General features: G+C 37.3%; 1 protein-coding gene across 3 annotated transcripts in view; it reads left to right on the top strand.

Annotated features, from left to right (window-relative positions):
• TBC1D12 (TBC1 domain family member 12) overlaps nt 1-16,744 on the top strand; it is a 41,754-nt gene that overhangs the window by 14,073 nt on the left and 10,937 nt on the right. For 2 of the 3 annotated variants that reach the window (XM_080598220.1, XM_080598218.1), the window contains exons 2-5: nt 641-764; nt 7,946-8,002; nt 13,405-13,520; nt 15,662-15,744. In XM_080598220.1, coding sequence (XP_080454346.1) covers nt 641-764; nt 7,946-8,002; nt 13,405-13,520; nt 15,662-15,744 — 380 coding nt within the window. The remainder of the gene's footprint in view (nt 1-640; nt 765-7,945; nt 8,003-13,404; nt 13,521-15,661; nt 15,745-16,744) is intronic. The other variant, XM_080598219.1, reaches the window with a different exon arrangement.

The following is a 16,744-nucleotide window of genomic DNA, read 5'->3' on the forward strand; positions in this document are numbered from 1 at the left end:
TCAGGAAGAATCTTGGAGTAGGACCTCAAACAGAGGAGGGAAAAAATAAGGTTGCTCATATGAACTTTTGACTGATGGCTTTCTGTGAAGCAATGCAGTCATCTGCCTGATTGTAATTGCTTTAGGGACTAGCAAAGGATATCGGTGAAACTGAAGTTTTGTGTGTGTTCCCTGTTTTTCTTGATCTTCAACTTTTGAAAACGTTTAACAAAGTTTGTGGAAAATGTTAGCGGAAATAGTAGTTCCCCATTTCTTTTTTAAATCTGTATGTTGCACAGAGACTTCCAGCTGTTTTCTTTTCAATCTCCAAATAGCTTGGTAAACTCCAAACAAAAGTCAGAGCTGCTGAATGCTCCTAACTTACACTTGAGAAAGTGTCCAGTATTACTGTTGCCCGGAGTACCTTGGAATTCCAAGGTAAAACGGAATGTGAAGTATAAATATATTAGCATCAAAGCACCTGTAATGAAAGCTGCTTCACTTCAAATTAATTACTTTAAAGAGAAAACTGAGGTAGCACATTGTGTTTGCTGAGCAGTAAATCTCTGCAATGGTGAAATCACTTTAAGCTGTAAGTGGGTACAAATATAACTTGTGATGTACTTACAATAAACAAAAAGAAAACCCTCCTCTTTTTCAGAAACTTTTTCACTAAAAGGACAAAGGAACTCAAACCTGCTGTCCAAAGTGCTCCTGGTTGGAAGTTGTTTGGAAAAGTACCCCCCAGGGAAAACCTTCCGAAAGATTCCAAAATAATTCAGCAGGTGAGTAAACATCACACAAGTCTAGACATAAAACTTATAGGAATTAACACACAAGTATTGCAGTTATCTCCACATCACTACTATATGGCCATAGAGTCCTCTGGGAAGAAGACTCTTACAAGGTAGTCTCTAAAGGATAGAGCTACTGAGAAAAGAGTTTGAATTTTATGACTATCTATTATGTTCCTCTGTACACCTTAGTGCTAATAAAAGGTTGATGTGTTCAAAAACTGTTCAAGCTGTTTAGATCAAAACAGTAGCACTTCTATTAATTTTCCATAAAATGCTGCCTCATTTAACATGTTAAATATTTGTTATGGTAGAGTGATTGCGAAATATTCTAGTCTTCCTTTGAGGTTCAGTTCTGAGTTACTTGTGCCTGGTTTGTGCAATAAAACCATAGTTATGCTTGTATATTCAGTTTTTCTTCAGGCTAGGTATTAATTTAGTAAAATATTTCCTCTTAAAGCATTCTTGACTATTGCAGTGTTACAAGACTGATTTTTTTTTTTTTTGGATCTAATTCACCTTGCTGTAGTCCTTGTTTCTGGCCTGTAAGACTTGCTGTGTTGGTAACTGGTGACAAACTGCATAGAACTCTGAAACGTAATATTTCACTTAAGTTTTTAAGCTCACTAGGGTATTTTTGTTTCAGAATAGTTGTAGCAGTATAGGTTGAACTTATTTGGGATTTACTGGTGTTCCACAGAAAAGTGATTCAATTTTCTGACCCCTAATACCAAGTTGTACCACAGCATCACTTCTAAATATTCATTCCTGTCTTTGATTTGCTGAAATAATATATATAAAAAGACCTCAGTCTTTAAAGATGAGTAATTGGTAATATTTCTAATATTAACGTACAATACTAAAGTTGAAAGATTTGTTGGCCTAAGAAATATGAGTGTCCCTTGTGCTGGTGAAAACAGTAACTTGAATCTCTTGAGCTGCTTTTGCTTCATCTCCTCTGTTAAATTCCACGAGCTGATGCGTTTGGCAGGTGCAAATGGCTGTGAATAAAGTAGTGTTCAGCCATCTTCTAAAAAGAGTTTCATGGTGAAGAGGGCCTTTTGGGAGCAACTAAAGTGAAAAATAAGAGGTTCTTTTTGAAGGACATAATTGTAATGGGAGTTGTCACACAATGAAATCTAGGAAAATAAGGAAATGATGAGATTGCAGCAAGTGCTGTTTACTCTGAATTAAACTGGATACTTTTTCAACACTTTCAAATACTACTTATTGAGATGTTTTTCTATTTTGGGTGGGAGAGAGAGGGCAGGTGCTCATAGTTTACTTGCAGATGAGTGCTGTTGGTTTTGTGCTATGAAAATGCTGTGCAAAAAAATCCAGATGTCTCGTCCGTCCCAATGGAGAATATGCACAATGCTTACCAGTCATCTGCTTCCCATTTTCTAGTAATGAAGATGTTTGACAGACAAGTCGTAATCGGCAGAAATATTTATTTTTTTATCCTGTTGTTTCTTAGTTACTGGTTTCCTTTTAAACTGTAGTATTGCCATTTTTTAACTTCTCTGAAGTGGCAGAAAATCTTAAAACAGTGTATTGTCTTTACTCGTGATTGAGTTGGTCCTAGAGATTAGTCATGTGGTTTGAGTTATAATGGTTGCCAGATTAGGATCAGTGTTGGATTTATATAATCTTGAGTGGTGTGTCAGTAATGTCTAATATTTTTAACTTCTAACTTCAACAAACCATGCATGGTCTTTACATAAAGCACCAAGGTCTAAAATTCCCCCTTACGAAAGGGGGGTGCAAATTGGTGTATATTCTGCACAGAGTTAAGTCTACAATGCCTGAGAACTTGATTCTTAAATTGAGAGGTGACTCAATGTCTTCATATTTCACTTATATCAAATGTCTTACATGTGTGTTTAAAATCAACAATATAGCTTCTTGTGCATGCCTTTGAAGAAGAGGTGTTTTTTCTCAAAACCATTCAGATTTGCTGATCTGGCAGTGGGCTAGAATGAATATAAGCACGTTTCGTTATTGAAGATCAGTGGAAAATAGAATCTGCACTTTTGAATGGCTGACTGAGGTCCCTAGATTAAGTTCCTCACTATTAAGGAGATGCGACCGAAAGGAATGTAGGTGAGGCACCCCCCCCTTCAGTGCCTCTGCAGGCTTCTGTGTTAACTTCCTAAATTGAAGTCAGGGGTTCGAGTGTGAGCTGAAATAAAATAACACTTACTTTCCAAGTTTTTTTTAGTCATCTGTAGTCAGAACAATGGTTGCTGACTGTTTACCAGTGTAAAATAAGTTTGTAATGGAAGGCCGTTCAAGTAGAATGGGTTTAAGCTGTAGGTAAGCTGCCTGAGAGGGATTTTATGGTCGTTTATTTATGGCAGAAATTCTTGCAGTTCCTGCACAGCTATGGCATTCTCTGTGGTTGAACACAAAGCTCATTGCCTTTACTTACGCTAGTGGCCAGCTTTGAGGGGGTGTGACTAAACCTTTGGTTAAGGAGAATGAGTAATGAGTCAGTATCCCTCAGATGCGAGGTGAGGTCCTAAGAAGCCCTTTTGCAGGAAAACTAAATCATGACAGGAAAATCTTAATTCGTAAAAGGAGAGCCTTCTGGTTAAGGGTAATGCTTATATCACAGCTTTCTAGCAATATTGTAGTTCAAAGGATTTTCCTATTCGTAAAACAAGAAACAAAAATGCATCCTTGTATACCTATGGTCCAAAAGGTGGTAGAGCCCACATGCCATTCTAAGACAAAGTTAACCTAAAATTCTTGGGGTTGTGTGTTTTGTGTGTGGCTTTTTTTTTAGAATGTGTATGCTGTCAGTTCTTTAACATGCATGCTGCTTAGGCTTGTAAAAACACTTGGGAAGGGGAGTAATAGTTTTCCATGTCCCAGATGCCCATCCATGCCTCTCTGAGTGAAGAGATAGAGAAGACAGGTAAAATAAACACTTTGTTTTGGGGCAGTTTGATCTGAATATTTTAGTTTTGCTCACCCTACTTGAAATCTCTTTTGACTAAACTCAGCATTCGTTTGCTTTATTCTCCTTTATGGGTTAAGGTCTTTGGTCTACCTCCTCCAGCTCATCTAGCATCACTTCTTCAGTGAGTGGTGTGACAATGCTTTGGCAGAGGGGAGATGGTCTGCTCTGGGAATCTACTATGTGAGCCCCTTGAGCTATAGCCTGCGGTACTGCAGAAGTGCTATGTGATAGTAATTGTTTTGCTTTTAGGAAAATTGAAAATTTCAGTAAGAAACTGATTAAGACCACATTTCTGATTTAAAAAAAAACTTGATATTGTATTTATTTAAATAAATTTAAATAAAGTTTAATGCATCAGAATTCTTCCAGCCTTTGAAAATGTTAAACTTAAGTATTTAACTTTGAATATTTTGCTCTATGCTGCTGCTTGATAAGTGACGAGCCTTTTTAATGTTAGTCTTAAATATCCATCTTTCCATCCTGGCTGGTAGGAGCCTCCTTTGTTTTCTGTTCTGGTGAGGATGATAAAGTAAATTGATAGTAACATTTAAATGAGTATTTATGGCTCGTGGTCATTGTCTATCAACTAGATATTGTTATATATGCCTCTGCAAAGAAGTCGGGTAGTGATTCTAGTATCTTGAATAACTTCCCAGAAAATCTGGAAACTTAATTTGGGATACCGTTTCAGGCATTTTTCAGACAATGATGCTAGCCAGTTCTGCCTTCAGAGACTGTCTAATGAATACGACCGTAAATTTCTCTGCAAGTTTCATAGCATATGTATATGATGATAAATACCCCGCCTGCAGCAAGCTGCAGGGCTTGCCTGTTTCGGGAGATGGCAGAGTCCCCCGCAGCTGTGCTGCCATCAGCATGCTTTGGGCGAGATGCTCTAGCTCAAACTGGGTCAGAGGTTGAAAGTTCTTGGCAGCTGCGTCTCCCAGCTCGCAGCTGCTGGCACGCCCGGCTCTCCTTGGATTTAGAGCTGCCCAGGCAGGATGTGATTGAGGCCAACTCTTTTTTTTTTTAGCTGGACATCTCCCTCCTCTGGGCTTCCTTCCTTCGCTGTTTTTTAAAAAGGGAAAATAGCAGCTCCTTAGGATTGCAAATGTCAAACGCATGTGATGCTTTTAGGAAGTGCGCCTTTTTTCATGAACTGCAGCTAATAAAACTGGCCATTATGAGGAGTATGTGGTCATTAATGATCAGCTGGGTAAATTCTTTTCAGTCTGTACAGAAATCTGCTTTAAATTACACTGCCGAAATACTTTAATACAGCAGCGTTTAAGGCAGAAAGCGATTTGTGGGGTGGTGTGTACTGACTGAAGTGCAAGTTTTGCTTAAAAAGCAAACTCAACTTAATTTTCTGTCCTTATGGTTAAAGAAAAGATGTTTGTGTTCGTGATCAAAATGATTCTGTATATCAGGTCATGTAGTTAAGCTCTTTTTTTATTAAAGCACTCTCGAATATTTTTATTCATTCAGATAAAGTTGTGTGATTTCGCTTCTGATATGTCCAAATTAAAGTAAACTCAAAACATGTTAATGTTTGTCTTTCAAGACAAAACAGAAGTGAAATAAGTCACTTTATCAACAGTTTTAACAAAGTACTGCCAGTGACAGCCCAGCCTTAAATGAACGAGGGGGGAGAGAGAGAGGGGAGGATGTTCTATTCAAATCTGACACAACAGAGAAGCTTGCAGTGACTCGGAATTAATTGCTTTTTCAGAAGTGAAGTAAAATCATCTTTTCCAAAAGCTTTTCCACCCTGTATACAAGATGGAAAGTATTAATTTTAGACAATTAAATACTAACTCTGATTTAGATGACCGGGTCACTCTTTTAACATCTGAAAATACTACTTTTGGGTTGTTCAGATATCTTAAAATAATTGAAGTACTGTACTTGAGAGCTAATAAACTGTCTTCACTTGCATATTTTTCCAGTGTCGTTATCTCCTGACTGAAATCTAATGGTGAAATTGCACTCAATCAGTAGAACTCCCTTGGTCTCCCAGGGACAAGAACCATCTGAGGTTCCCCTTGGAGGAGCACAGGCGTTTTGAAGCCGTCTTCATACAGCCCAGGATTTCTGACTTGCTATAGTAACTCATCACTCCAGTCTTTGTGGCTTCAATTTAAACTGCATTAAGCTCTCAATACTTAAAGTGTATGTGACAGTGTGTTTGTCAACAAATCTAGAAATTGAATATCTGAAAGAAGTAGGTAAATACAGTGCTAGAAGTTTTTCCATGAGAGTTTAAGTAGATTCTTATCTAGATAGAGGTCATGCTGGCTCCTTCAGCACATACTGCTGGAAAGAAAGAAGTAACTCTCCCTGCTTAGCAGATACGTGTAGAAATACATTAGTAACAAACTGCCTTGAAAACAGGACAGACGATAAAAGTGGTGTTAAGTCTTGCTAGAAACATGTAACACTTCAATAACAGTTTGTCTGCTGGTAGCAGTGAGAAGGCTGTGATGCCCTTTGCAGGCACAGGAGTGGTCAGCTTCTCAAGAAATGTCTGTCATCTTTCCAGAGTCCTACGTGTAGTCAGTGAAATGCTGTACTACAGGTAAAACACTTGTGTTTAAAAGTTTCAAAGACCTTCCCAAGTATTTTAGGCTTGGGCAATGATTATGTTGTCAATAAAATGGTAATGAAGCTGGTAGGACCTCAGTGAGACAAATGCCTTTCCTTGTTTGCATAAAGGACATCCAGCTCCTCCTAAAAGACTTAACCAGCTTTTTGACAAGGAAAGCTTGTCAAGGAGAACTTCTGGTTCTGCTTTTTGACGGGATGTCTCACCCTCTATTGGGCTTCCAATTTCTTTAGCAAAGGGTGACACAGACTTTAAATATTTTTTCTCCTCCTAAGAATTGAGATTTTGTGAGATAAGCAGACGTGCTGGTGAACTGGAGGTGCACTGATAGCAAAGTCATCATTCAGGCAGGCTATATCAAATTCCAAAAGAATATAAATTAGCAAAAAGATCCTTTCAAGTGGTGAAGGTGGTGTCTTTCATGTATGCTTTTGTTTCTTTCTTTTATATAAGCTTTATTCTTCTGAGGCTGGTATGGCTTTTCAGTACTGAAAAGGAGACAATGTGGCAAGGGAGAGGAAATCCTTTGAAATTTGTGGGGGTTTTGTGTGTTTTCGTTTTGTCTGGGGTATGTAGGGTATAAGAACAGGACAGATGTTCAGAAATAACACTGAAATCATAATAAACTTATTTCTTTCTGGTACTGTAATATAATGCTTACAAGGAACAGCTGTCTGTTTTTAGGCACTCTTTTTAAGCTTGGATTTTTCTATTAGAAAATTGAGTTTAGCCTAGAATGAATACCTGTAGCTGGGCATGCTTTTGCCAGATCACCTGAATCAAATGTGCTGTGGTTTCAAAATTGTTATTTAGAGTCTTACATCTGTCCTGTGTAATCCAAGTGACTGTTTTACAGCCTTGCCCCTGTATTCTGGTTCTCATCAGCTCATCTGTGAGGCTGTAGCTCACTTCTGAGCTTTCAGTTTAGAAATACTGGCCACGATATGGCAGGGGGAAGGTGGGGGTGTAAAGGCCCAATGTATGCCATGGTGCAGTTTAATGAAATCTGCTCTCTCATGCTAAATAGAAAAACCCAAATGATTGATGTAGAAATCCTATAAAGCTAACGAGTTCATAGGTGAGGATCCAGTTGGGTATGAAATGCAGTCTAAGAAGTTGAAGGAAAGCAAAGTCTTCGTGATTCATTTTTGGAGTGTCAGCCTAGATGGTGTTCTGTGCTTTTCTTTCTCACAATGCCCCTGCCAAGGGTAGCATTTAAGCAACTGTAATGTTTATGGGTGGTGTGGTCTAGGGAGGAACAGTGTATCAAGCAACATCTTCTGTCATTCACTTGAGAAAAGTACTATGGAAAAAGATCTCCCACTGGGAAAAGGTGCTGATTGTAGAAAGTAAAGAACTTCACTTAAAATAGAAAATTACTCCAGGGGGAGTTTATACACGTCTTGGTCAAGTGTAAAGTCTTTGTATGCATTTTTGTGTACTTTGAGCCCTGTGGAAAGAGGGGGAACAGCTGCATCTGATTCTTCACATATAGATGTTTATACTCAGTTTGAATTTAAACTTTGGCTTGCATGTTGCTGTTTTATAATGGTCTTTTCCTTCATTTATTCACTAAGGCTTTGCTTCTGTTTTTCTCATTAGGATGACAGTTCTGGCAGTCTTGCGTCAATATCTGCTCTCAGTCTATTAAACACAGGGGTATGGAATTTAATGTTTTTTCTAGTTGTATTCAATGCCATGCATGGGACAATGTAGTACTCATTAAAAATAGAACAAACATCACATTTTCACAGTAGCATGAATATTTTATGGCACTAACCATCAACTCATTAGATACCATTAGTAAAAAAAAAAGTTTCACACGTGAATCTCACTAACAACTTAAAGTGATAGAGTATTGTTTATTAACCTAGTGCATGTTCTTGAATAGCAGGAGGTAAAGTAAATTACTGTCAACTTCTAGCGTTACCTGTGTTTGCTGTGCCTGCTTGCTTAATGGTAAAAGTTGTTAAAATGGCTTAATTTGTAATATTTTTATAACACCTTGTGTTAGCTTGGAAAATTGATATCCTAGAATCATATTTTTCCTATCTCTAAGTCACACAAGCTATTAACAGTGGCAGTTCAGAATCCCAGGTGCTTTTAATCATTCTTTCCAATATAAAACTGGAAATGTAGAAAAGCTGCACTGGAAGTGCAGCTGCACTGGAAGTGCAGCTATTGAAACTCCTGTGTTATATGCTGTTATGTCTTCCTTTGCTGTGACTGGCATGCTTCTGAAATTGGTCCAGTGCATATGCCTGTTACATCGAAAACTCTTAAGTAATCCTATACCCTATGTTAACTGGAATAGTACAAGTTCACTTTTTTATTCTGTGGATCTGTTACTCTGGCTTCATGAAATAGAGCAGTAATGTGACTGCTAGTGGATATGTGATGCCTGTGGTTCACGTTACATGGTCCAGGCACTCTCATCACTTCTTCATTGGGCCCAGAAGCCTGTGGCTTAATGTTTTTTTTGTAAGCAACAAGAGATGAAACTTGATGCAAACTGTGAAAAATTCAATTGAGGGAAAAACAGTAAGTTAAAGATTGGAGATGGATGACGTTACTTTGGAAGGCTGAGCTAGAAATGCATTTGTGTATATCTGGTTGTTCTCTCCTACTGTGTGAAGATTAGCATTTTTCCCTGTTTCAGTATAGGTTCTTCCTATATAACCTGCAAGTTAGGAACGAATGCACTATCTGTCCTGATGGCATTTGGCTTTCTAAGTTCTATAAAAAAAAGTCTAGCTTATGATTCTCAGAATCTTTCAGTGATGACTGTTCTTGCTGTAAGCACTGTTCTGGTTTTAAGCACCTTGTAGTCAGTTCTAGTGCACCAGTTTTAACACTTAACTTGGGGGGGAGGAGCTGGGGTGTAGGAGGGAGTCCTTATTCATTAAGCAGAAGTTCTCCTTACATAAATTTGGTATCAGTTTTACTAGGATGATGCAGGGTACCCTCCTAAGAGACTATTAAAAAAAAAAAAGAAATGAGATCTTTATCTTAAGCACAAAGGCAGTTTCGTAAGCAAAAGTCTTGCCCTGACCCATTTACCTGTTACCTGTCTGTAGGTTAATAGGCTTATCTGTATTTCTGTGGGAATAAATACTGGAAGTACCAGTCTGTTCATATATCAAAGTGGTCTTTCTTATGTTGTCATGGCTTTTTTTTTTCTCAGGAAAAAACATACTTTTAGCCTGTTTGCAGGTTTATGATTCTTAGTAGATGAGAGGATGCAGTTCCAGCATTAATAAGGAGATAACAGTTCTTACTTTCTATTAAAGCAGAGATTTGTTTCATCTATTTTGAGATTGTGAAATGTTCAGTAACTTTTAATAAATGCCAGGTGCTGCAATAAAGAATTCTTAGGAACAAAATTTCCTAAAACATTATTATACTTCCAAACTGACACTTCCAAAGTTATTTTTATTATGTAAAAAGTTCTTTCAATTCTTGAATATTAGCTGTCAACAGTTCTACCCTCTGGGATGTGTCCTGCATCTTAAGCCCCTGTCTTGTCAAATGCTTTAAATTGAATTTTTACCTTTTTATGGAAGAGTACTTGCTCACATGTTATGAAGTGAAAATCTGCAGCAGCTCAAGCTGACAGTGCCAAGAATTTCAGATCCTGCATCAAGTGGCTATTGGAATCTTTAAGTCTAGTAACACAAAATGTGAGAGGCATATTCCAGAAAAAAATGGGTATATTAGTTGCACAAATTAACGAGTTCTGTGCACATTTGATGGTTGTTGGATCCAATCCTCAAGTAAGTTTCATAGAGCATAGGTTTCTTGAGCAAGAAATGTCTTCTCTGATACTTTTGGAGTATGTTTCTTCTTGGGGAATGTGCAGCCATGACAGTTTGAGCTTGAAGCTATTTCATTGCCGGCTTGGACTCTTTCTAGTAATGCTTATAGTTTTCACAGTCTGTGCAAAAAAAAAAAAATACTCTTTTTAAAGTGAAGTGTCCTTACTTCCAGAAGCATAGTTTGATAATGAGTTCTGCCTTTTGTGGAGATCCCTATGAAGATTTTTCTTTTTTTTAACCTGTCTCTGCTTTGGGAACGGCTTATCAGTTCTTAGTATGTATGACAGCCAGAGGCATTAGCACCATTCAAATGTGTTGTCTGTAATAAAGGTGAGAGTGGCTTCATTTCTAGTATCTGTCTTCCTGGTGCTTTTTATTTAACTTGCATACAAATTGGGTATGTAGGAATTAAAAAGCCCAAAACGTTGGTGCCATCTGAGTTTGCTCATCTGACTGCTAAATTAACTTGATTTTGTTGCTCTTTTTGCAAAGTACTGGAAAGAGTAACTCATAAATTCAACCAAGAGTTTGATAGACTGCCCTGCTACTGTCCTCCAGCAGTTTGGGCCTAGTTCTTCAGTATGCAGCCTGGGTGCTGACCAGGGGGTCTTGTCATTCCTAATCAAGAATATGCAAGGGTAGCCTGAGGTATAAATCATGCCAAGAGTACATACAGTGTCTTATGGTTTTAGGTGGGATGAAAACATTTTAGGCTCTTAATTTAGGCTCTTAAATATGTATATTCATTCATACAATATATTTTGGGTTGTCTATTTTTTCTTGTGCTTCTGTAAACTACAGTAGAGCTCTAACACTTCTGCATGTCCAGTTCAAGATGCTAGTTTGAATGTGCCTAATGGTATTGGTTGCATATTGTTTTCAATTGAAAGTTGTCTTAGGAATTGCTCTTCAGGACAGGAATAGATGTCTTAGGAAATTTATATATCCTATTGTTCTTGGCCACAGACACCTAGAAATAGTTAGAACAAATATTAGAACAAAGTTGTATTAAAGAAGAGCTGTCTAATAACTTTAAAATCATTTACAAATAATTAATGTTTTAGTGTGAAAGTATGTATAAATGGTGATAGCACAGCTATCATCAAGGTACGCAGTGGGGCTTTTCTTAGAAAAGTGACAGAACTTCTCTAGTTGAGATAGATAGGCTTGCACTTCTCAGGGCACTAAAAAGTTACACTGCTGTGGGGTGGGGTATGAGACAGAGGTTAATAGCTGTGTAGATAGCTGGAAAGCTAGCTAAAGACTTGGGGGGGAAATTGAGAATGTTTCCAACTATTCTTTAGCTTTTTTTTGTGGAGGTGTAATTGCCTTTTCTTATCCATTAAGCTATTGTTCTTCTGACTCCCACAGACTAGAAACTGAAAGGTGTGTCAGAAGCCCGGATAACTCCTGAGATCTGTATAGTATAGTGGCATATAATGCACTGTGAACATGCTAATGGGGTGGGCCTGGCTAGCCCTTGGATGGGAAACCACTTGGGAATACTGGGTGCTATATCCTCTGCCTAGCAAGAGCAGAGTCTTCAGACTCAGAAATAGAGGTTGGACACTCAGTACCTGGCTGGACAAGACCCCACACAACCTTGCTTTGGGCAGGGAAGCTGGACTAGACAATACCCAGAGGTATCTAGCCTCACTGATTCATTGGTATGGTAACTTCCTCTTGAGGTGAGATTAATGTGACTTTAAGATTTTTGGACCACTTCATGGATTATGCCCAATGTGGAAGAGCAGAAGTCCTGTCAGAGATCATTAAAATGGGTAGGATAAAGGAGGCTGTTGAGCAGAAAGCTTTTAGTGACCTTAGTACTGGGAAAACAGTGTCTTGTCTAGAAATCTGAGGCTGTGTTGTCACTTTTGTAAGAAGTATTTTCTCATTTAAATTCATGGACTCCAACTGTGCACTGAATATTTAAGCTAAATAATAGCTTTAAAATTGTCAGCTATGTTTCTATAATGCTGTCAATGAACAATGAATGTGCAAAGTCCTCTGTCTGACCCTGGGAGAACTAATGCATATGAGAAGCTCTGTTAGGTGTAAGGTTCATTTGTGAGCAGGTTTTAGAGAAGATCGTTTGATTGAGAAGATATGACCTAACTAGTAACTGATCGATTTTTATTCTTGGTGACTTAACCAACATAAGATATTTTGGTTAATCTGAGACTGAATTTACTTACACAGTTACTAAAGCAACAGATGTACAAGAACAAACTGTGTTGAGGGGAAGGAGGAAAAAAAGCTTCTGCAAGCTCATTTGGCTGTGTTTAATCTTTGAAAATTGTGTGACTTTTTGAAAATACATTACTAAAGTATCTTGAATTCGTTCTCTTGAAGGTGATTTTTCAGCTCTTAATATTCTGATTGAATTCTAGCGTGTGTAAGAATTGCAGAGAAACTAGTATCTAGCATCCATGCCTACCCTTTGGGAACAAGTTGAAAGTCCTCTCACAGATAACTTATATTTGCTGAACTTTAAGAATGTGTTCCTCAGTAACTTGGCAGTAAACTTTTATTTACAAAGCCTATAAAAGAGGCAATATGTAAGATTTAAGGCTTTCATCTGCCTCTGACAAGCCTTTTTCCTAAAGAGTGCATCATATTTGTTTTGATGAGTTGCTCTGCAGAAAATAGAATGGGATTCTTTCTTCTTCAGAATCATCTGTGTATTAAAGGCTCTTAACTATTTCTAAGTAGATTGCATGTTTTAACTTCTGAGAGTGAAATTATGTGAAACAGACTAATGATAAATATTGTTGTATTGCCATTGAGTACCTAGTTCTGGATAACAAAGATTCAAAAATTAGAGGGGATACCACATCCCAAGAGGGGCTAGAATTGAAAGAAATGGGAACACACACTTTCTTGGTTAGTGTTTTTTTCTCAACTTCACAGATTACTTAAATGTTTTTGCTCAGCAATTTGTATGGGAAGATTATGCAGATTTCCTAACTATTACTGATCCTTGGATGCTCTGTAGTAATATTGAACAAGAATAGATCAAGTGTTAAATTGATACAAGAAACTGTTTTCTCATTCATTTTTGTTTGGCAGTTCTGGAAAACTGCATTGTCTTGCTATAAATAAATTCAACCTTGTAATGTTAGCTCCTTGTATTAAGTTATTAAATAATAATTACATGTAACATTAAGTGTTATACAGGTAATACGCTTACAGATTAGAGGGGAGTCTGAAAGTCAAAATTTAATTTTTATCAATGTCGTTTAGGAATATGAAGCACGGACAGGAAGAATGTGTAAGCCTCCACCCCCATCAGCAAGACGTAAAAACATGGAATTTGAACCACTTTCAACTACTGCATTGATTCTGGAGGATCGACCAGCGTAAGTATGATTCTGCTGTGGAAGTGATGATGACTGAATTTGTTAGATGTGTTTCTGATAAGCTAACTCTTATAATTCTTATACAAAAGTATCTGTATTATTCCATCCCAGATAATAAACTAACAAGTACCTCCAGAAGAACCTGCAAATATACAACAGTCTATATGAGAAATTCTTTCTTACCGTAATGGGACCACTGGTCAGTTATATGCTGTGTATCACAGCTGATTTTTGACAGTGTTGTATGCACCCTTAATCAGGAAAACTACTGAAGATTTGTAGGGATTTCTTCCCTGTGTATACTTCCCCCTTCTGGAAACTTATTTCCTAGACCAGTAGGAAAGACTTCACAATTGCAGCTGTCACTTTTGTGAACTTGGAGATAGCTTACCTGAGGAGTGTATTAACAAAACAAAGAAAAAGTATTAGGTAAGTAACTGCAGAAGTGGAAAGAATTGCCTTTGAAACCCAAGAAATAAAAAATGAGCTTTCAGCATTTATGACAGGAAGGTACTATGCCAGCACAGTTGACTGATTTGTAGGTACCAAGATAGAGTTCACTGAAACAGTTCTTTGCCCATGTTCCTGTTATTTTTCCTTGGCTTCTTAAATCTACAGTTGAAGGCAATAAAACAGCACCTGTAGATGCAACAAAAACTTCATTAGGTACAAATAAGAATAGTAATGAAAAATTAGTAATAAAATGGGTAGTATGTTCAGCTACTATGCTGTCTTCAGCAATTTGAAGGAAAAAGGAGGACCTGCTGACTAGTAACAGAAGCTGTGAAGAAAGCAAATAGATCAAAGCTTTCAAATGGCACCCTGAGAAAACTTGTGGTGGCACTGTTAAGTGTTTGTTTTAACCAATTTCAGTTAGGAAATTGAGAGTATATAGCATTAAAGTGTTTCCGTGGAGACTCTCTCAAGTGGTGTATAACCTCACTCAGTGCTAAGACAGAAATATCTTGAACAAAGGTACAGATTACTGTAAGATTTTGTAAATGTTATTTACTTTAATGTTTGGGTGGAATAAGGCATATAGTAACTGGCTTTCTGATATGTTTCGATACTTTCAAAATTTTACAATTTTACAAACTTACAGATGTTTTTAAGAATGACACTTGTTTCAAATTTGACTGCTATCCCAAGAATATAGCACATTGCCACAAGTGTCATTCTTGAAAATAAATTCTACTCTCAGTTCCATTGGAAGTTCTAAGAAAACAATCTGTTCTGCTTGTATAAAAGTAGGGAAACTTTTTTTGTATGTTAAAATAACAACTGTCTCCTGCTTATTTTGAACCAAAGTAGAACAGAGATTGGGGAAGAGATTGAGACTGAACAATGGGTTCTGTTTTGTTTCGGAATGATCCTGCATGGTCAGTAGGAAGTGTGTATTTGCAAATTAGGGGGATCACTCTGCAGCCAAAAAAAAAAAAAGAAAAACAAATTTGAAGCTGGCTAACAGCCAGTTCTGTAGCAAGCATCCTTAACTTTAGGTCTGACATGAATGGGATCTATCTTTTCTTCCTTTGGTAAATCTGTCTTCTGTTGTGAATTTTATGGGCCTAACTGTAATGAATAAAAAGCTTTACATATTATTGAAAATACATAATCACAGTTCTTGTGTGAACAAATGAAGAATTGACATGTAGGTATATTTAATGACTAGAATATGCATGTACAAAAATGTATCAGAATAATTTCGTAAGGAATATCAGTATTTCCCTTTTATCACTTCATGCAAATTTCATTTGGACTTCATTTCGGATGTTCAACAAATAAAATAGCTTCAGAGACTGGTGACAGATGAGTAAGAAAAACTTTTCTGGCAGTAGTTTAATGTAAGTTGAAAGGAAAAAGATGGAAAATTGGAGATCTTGGCTATGTCACAGTGACTTAAGATAGCGTGCTAGTTTCTTGTGTTCTGGTCATGCCCTGGGGTATGCTATAGGAAATGAACAGAAGCAGTAAACATCTGGTAGTTGTGCATAAATAGCAGTCTTCCACTGCAGTTACTGAAACACTGATCGTGTGACAACCCCAGAGCTCACCTTACAGAGAAGCCAAACTAAAACTTGTTTTGAAATGGTTCAGAATGTCACTTGTGTGTATTGAATTCAGGAACAACTTGTTTTCAGAAATCTTCCTGCCAAATCAGTGGAGGAGGCTTTACGTCACCGACAAGAATATGATGAAATGGTGGCGGAGGCAAAGAAACGAGGTATGTTAACTGCAAGTAACTGCTATAACTGTATTTAACTGTACAGCAAAAATAAGTTCTGGCTTGCATGCTAGCAGGTAGAGAACAACCTAATTTAATATTTAGGGTATTTTCTGGTACCCCTGTACACAATTTAAAATCAAACTCAATTCTCAGTTTGTTTCCTGTTCTAGCACAGTGAATGTAACTGGGTTCAGAACGCAATTTAACTTTCCTTATTTTTTAAGTAGAAACTTGATTTTTTTTAAACTACTTGTGTAATGTGATCAGCTAGAAACTTTCTCTATGCTCATTATACTCAGGCTCCTTTTTCAAGCAATGTTGCTACAGTTTTCACTGAGAACCAAAATATACTAAAGCTGACTGCTTAAAGATTATTTTTTTCCAGGAATTTGATATCAATTACAGTGTGAATACAGATGAAAACCTTGTTTTACCAATCAGCTGTACTTATGTGAACCTTTCTACTCCTACTAGATCTACTTTTTAAATTAAATGTGTCTGTAGCATTTGGTGCTATGTCAATCAATGAGTAGTTTGTTGAAAGGACTTCTGTGTTCTCATGACTAGTATTCAGGCAATAAGCTATTTTAAGAGTTCATGCTGCATGTTTTACTTGGTCTGTTGTTAGTCGGATATAAGCTTCTGAACTCATTGAGCCGCTATATAGATCTGTAGCAGCTTACTCTGAAAGATGTAATGAGAAATCCAAGGCATATGACAACATATGCACGCTAGGAGAGAAGAGTGAAATCTTGTAAGGTGTGATCTGTTGGCTATATACTCCAACTGCACTTTTGAAAGGCCAACCATGTGTAATATTTTAGTATGTGTGCCCTAGTATTCATTAACTATTGCTACACACAAAGCTTAAAAAAAACCCATACACCTTAAAGAAGCTGTTCAGCCCTGTATCATCCCTTTATTAGGGATGACGAGTTTACTTTTTTGATGTATCTAATGCACGCAGAAATAGAAAACGTCTTGCAACTTCAGAATG

This window comes from Anser brachyrhynchus, assembly GCF_964034855.1.
Source record: "Anser brachyrhynchus genome assembly, chromosome: 6".
Lineage (NCBI taxonomy): Eukaryota > Metazoa > Chordata > Aves > Anseriformes > Anatidae > Anser > Anser brachyrhynchus.